At 50.2% G+C, this 5144-nt stretch overlaps 1 protein-coding gene across 2 annotated transcripts in view; it reads right to left on the bottom strand.

Annotated features, from left to right (window-relative positions):
* The window catches only part of LOC307237993 (tropomyosin alpha-3 chain-like), a 9380-nt gene extending 5331 nt beyond the window's left edge, over positions 1–4049 (bottom strand). Inside the window, exons 1-2 of one of the 2 annotated variants that reach the window (XM_080010825.1) lie at positions 3643–4049; positions 1222–1347 (exon numbers count right to left, since the gene is read on the bottom strand). In XM_080010825.1, the coding sequence (XP_079866951.1) occupies positions 1222–1347; positions 3643–3756 (240 nt within the window). In that variant the 5' untranslated portion in view covers positions 3757–4049. The remainder of the gene's footprint in view (positions 1–1221; positions 1348–3642) is intronic. The other variant, XM_080010824.1, reaches the window with a different exon arrangement.
* Positions 4050–5144: the final 1095 nt, after the last annotated feature.

The raw sequence follows: 5144 nt of genomic DNA, 5'->3' as shown, positions 1-5144 counted from the left end.
GAACCACTGGAATAGTCCACTCACCTTAGCCAGAGAGGGGTAGAGGCATTTTCATGTAAATAACCGCCCCCCGGCCCCCTCCCCCAAAAAATTGTGCTATTTGCACATGCCATGGGGGACATAGGTCATCTGTAGTCTAAATAATTTGTCAAGTGAACCTCTGGAGCCTTATCTGAACCGCTTTCACCGGAGGTAAAAACAACCCAATGGGCCGCTCCCGGTTGACGAGGATAGACGTCGTGTCCAATTTTAAGCGGAAACGAGGCCAACATTTGTCCAGTGCGCCAAACTCCCCGAATCCACTTCTCTCCTTTTGTGGAAATCATTGAAAGGCGAGAGTAACGACCGAACAGACACGACTCAGCCTCTGGAATGTACACGTGATCGTGTGAAAAGTGCTTTTTTAAAGGAAGCCCGATGGAGTCAATTAATGACCGTACACCCCCAAAATGGCCATGAGGCGAGAGCGGAGGATGTATGTAGTGATATTCCTCACGGAAAAGCCCGGAGCATTGATTTCATTAGACACAGGAGGTACGGGGCTTTTCTGTTTGCTTAAGCCACATTCCAGGGATTCCTGGGCGGCTGCAGGCTCGCCAAGCTTTGTCTCCGGCTGCCGCTGCTGCTGCTGCTGCTGCTGCTGCTGCTGCTGCTGCTCCCGAAACCAGTCACGGACTGCACGGGAGACGTCTGACAGACCTTCCACGGCCATGCGGGGTCAACAAGGGATAAGAAAAAACGCTCAAACTAAGTGATGCGATGCATTTTCAGGGAAGTCCTTTATCTGGTCGAGGGTTGAAAATGAACTCTGGGATGGACTTTCCGGAATGGAGGAGAGGCAGAGAGTCGTCTCATGCGGACATCACACATGTCTGTCTGACGCACACGGATCCACATTCATTTCATGTGTTTCACTTTTTTTGTCATCATTATACAGTTGGGTAACCCTCTTTATTTTTTGCACAATTATATCGCAATGTTGGCTTCTACTGTATTTCATTCCTCTGTACAGGGGTTGAACTTAACTTGGATCAGGAATGTGAGCGAGTGGGGAAATCACACCGACATAACTGTTTGGACATGAATTTCTTTGATGTGTCACTGCGTTGCATGTGTGTGATGCAGCGATTCGTCAGGGTGGACCGTGTGTGTGTGTATGTGTGTGTGTGTGTGTGTGTGTGTCTGTGTGTGTGTGTCTGTGCGTGTGTGTGTTGCGCTCACATCCATGGCCTTCTTCTCCGACAGCTCCAGCTTCTCCTGCGCGTCCTTCAGGGCCTCGGAGTACTTGTCCAGCTCGTCCTCGGTTCCCTTCATCTTCTTCTGCACCGCCAGGAGCTCATCCTCCAGCTAGGAGAAGGGAAAGCGCATGAAAGACGTTATAGACCAGGAGGTCCGCGGCCCAGATTCTAGGTCCCGAAAGTCCCACGAAAATGGCCGGCATGGAGCAGCACCGCTTGTTTTACGCGTTGAAATTCAGATTTAGGCCAACAAGCAACAGATTGAGGTTAAATAAGAATGTTTCCAAGTGTACTTACCTACTGTTCTTACTGGACAGAGTGCAGATCTTCCACGTTGCATATTAGGAAACTGTTTCATGTGAATATGAGTATCACCTCGGTTACTTTTATTATATCATAGAGCTATGGATCATACCGCAAGAATGATATATTTCAAGCTATCTTTAAAAAAAAAAAAAAAATCAATCCATCAGTTTTAGAAATGTCCCATGAATGACCCTCATCGCGTGACCCCATGTGGGGTCGCGTCCCCAAGTTTGATTATGTGTGTTACACACTGATGGACTGGATACAGCAATGCGCAATAATAACTAAGTAGCTGCCTGCTGAAGGGTTTTATGTTTTCTAGGTTATCATAAAGGAAGTGCTGTGAAATACAGAAAACACGCAAACGTAGCGTATGTTAATGTATGTAAAGTGTTATCTCAAAATTTAAATTTAAATTTTACGAAAATGTACCCCCAGATGTGGATATGTGGACATATTTGATGAAACAACCCATTTCACTGTAAAGAATTTGAGTTTCCTGAATGTGGGATTTTGAACTATTAACCGACGTCGGAATCCACAGCGGCCTCATTCGAAATGACTCATAAGGAAACTGCATGAGCAGAACCCGTTCACGTCATGTGGTTGTAAATATCGTTCCAAATAAGGCCGAGTGAGCGGATAACCATCAAGCGAGAGAGGAGCTGGAACGTCAGAAATGATCGCTCAGTGACACCTCGAGGGCCCGGCGGAACGTCACAAGTGCTGATATCAGGGGCCGTGTCAACAGCAGATTGGACTTCGGGTGGATTTGCGTCGTCCTGCCGGGACTCGTGTAGTCAGCGTTGTGTATTTTCGCCTCCCCCGCTGAGGCTCATCGCTCCTGTGATGGTCGTCCCGTTGGGGGCCAAGAATAGCAAAGCGAGCATCACTAAGCACCGCTTGACTTGTCCCCCCCCCCCCCCCCCCCCCCCAAACAAAGTTAAAGGCTCGGCCTAATCTTTTTGGGATCCTAGGATTTCATGCTGGCTGTCTCCGATCACAGGGGAGCGCCGCCGGGGGGGGGGGGGGGGGGTGAGGGACAAACACTCTGCGGTGTAAAGACAACCGTCTCTCCTTGCACTCTCCCCCTTTGGGGTGGGGGACGTCTTGACATCCGAGAGAGGATTCCTTCCACTCGCCTTCATCCGCGTCTCGCCCCGCTCAATGTTCTCGGGCATTCCGGCCGCGCCGGCGTAATGATACCGCGTCCCTGTGCACCAATCACCTTTATTTAGACGCCTCTCGTGCGTCCCGCTACATCACCGGCCTCGGCATTGTACGTCTCGAGTGGCGGAGGCGAAAAAAAGAAAGAGAAGCGGCGTCGTCATCATTGAGTTGGCTCTCCGGAATACAAAGCCCCTGTCCGACCCCCCCCCCCACCCCTCCGCCCCTAAATATGGACATGTTTACATCAGGGGCTGCGTGGCGAGACATGCTTTTCGGGGTGTTACGGCATCTGATTCGGAGGAGGGTCTTCGGTGACGCCAGTACTCCAGGGCGCCGTGCCTCTCCTCGACCGGAGTGAAGCCTAAAGCAGGAGGCGAGAGTTTTTACCCCCTTTCGGCTCCGCTCCCGGACGTGTCGGAGTATCCCCACCGGTCCGAGTCTCGTCAGTCGTCAGTGGGGGCAGCCCTGTCCTCCACCCGTGCCCCTCAGCTGTTCTCCGTTTGTATCTCTGACCCCCAACACCGGTGCTCGGGGGAAATGCTTGTATACGGAGGCTTGGAAATATGGGGCTACATCTACAGTAGCTGTTAGGGTGGACAAAGTCGTACTTTCTCACGTGCAAAGAACGTCATTTTCGAGGGGAGCATTTAAAGGAACTATCACAGACAAATGATGTACATGGTATAAAGAGACAATACTACTTCAACTTTGTAAAAAAAAAAAAAGCCTAGAATATATTCAATCACATCATATGTAGATAGATGATTGTTATCCACCGACATTCTTTATCCTTTTACACCTTCAGTTTCTCAAGTGGATCCGTCCATTCATCGTCCATCCATCCACCATCCTCCATCCGTCCTCCATCCATCCTTCATCCAACCACCATCCATCCATCCGCTTTGACCATAAAACAGCCATGTCTCACCTGTTTGCATTTGTCCTCGGCCGCCTTCTTGTCGGACTCGGCCTGCTCCGCCCGGTCGATGGCGTTCTCCTTGTCCAACTTCAGCATCTGCATCTTCTTCTTGATGGCCTCCATGGCTGGGTCTCAACGTGCGCGAGGGCTTCCGAAAAGAAACGAAAGGGGGGCTGTTTTCGCCTGTTTGGTTTTTGATTTTTCCCTTCCTCGGAGCACGGCTCTCGCCCGGGTGTTTCGGAGGTGGGGGGAGAGAGAGAGAGAGAGAGCGAGAGAGACTCGGGGGCTTCGGCGAGGCTCAAGGTGGGACGGAGAGTGCAGGCGGCAGATGTAGACGGGAGGAGAGAGGGAGAGTGGCGGAGAGGAGAGGAGGCTGCAAACTGAGCTGCGATGGGGCTCTATGTGATTTAAACTTGAGCGGAGTGGTTTTTTTTGGAGACAGCCCCGGTCCCTAGCGACAGCCCTTTCCCACCGTTTACCCTTTCCGCCACTCCCCGCCTTGGCTAACTCTCGAACAGCCCCCTCACCACCCCCATCCAACCCCCCCCCCCCCCAACCCGAATCTAAACCTCAGCTTGCAAAGGCTCTCAGAGGAATGGCTCGCAGTAGACAGTCTGGCATAATGCAGCCATCTCCTTTTTTGGATTGTGGCTTTGGATAGCGGCTTTATTACAGGAGAGCACCAACAGATCGGGATGAGGGGGAAGAAACGGTCCAACGGTCGGACATTGTATGGGACCCTGTCGAAGCGGTAATATGAGGAACGGAGCTGGGCCTTCCGCGAGGGGAGCACATGTACAGTATGTGCTTGTGTTCCTATCGAGGAATGTTCAAATTGATGTTAATAGCAGAGTTGGTTAGGAAGGACATATTTCTAATTCTAACCCCCGAATGAAAAAAAAAAGAGGAAAAAAAAAAGAGAGAGAGAGCCGTCTGGAAAATAAACGCAGGCCCAGGAAAGCGAGGGGAAAGAAAGATCCCGGGGATTCAACCTTTTACACGGCCGACTACAAAGAGACGTGCCGCGGATCCTCGCCAATTAAGAGCGTCTTAATTACAAAGGGGTTCGGCAGCCGTGCATTTAGTTCTGTTTCCTGTCATTACCAAGACATGTAATATAACAATGTCTCTTAACTAAGTGGCACTTGAGCTGTCAAGGTCGATTCGCAAGTAGGAAATTGTATGATCCCGTTAAGAATGAAAACCGGGGCGGAGCGCTCAAAAGACCAAAGAGTTTATTTGCACTTGGCCGCGGCATAAACGTCTGCATGGAACACGTTCCAAAAACAAATAGCAAACATGAAGTACAGGCTGTGCAACAAGTGAAAAAAACAAAAAAAAAAACTGCCCGGAATATAAGCATTCTCAAAAAACCTCTGACATAAGAAACTTCACGAAAGAAACATGATATTCAGGGAGGCCAATAAAGTGCTACCGGGGAGGAAACCTGACAAAGTGAAACAGAATACGGCAATTAACGTTAACCAGGACTGGCAATGCAAAAACCAGCC

This window comes from Zeus faber (genome assembly GCF_960531495.2).
Source record: "Zeus faber genome assembly, chromosome: 12".
Classification (NCBI taxonomy): Eukaryota; Metazoa; Chordata; class Actinopteri; order Zeiformes; family Zeidae; genus Zeus; species Zeus faber.
Note: the sequence above shows the minus strand (reverse complement) of the source record. Positions and strands in the feature narration are given on the sequence as shown.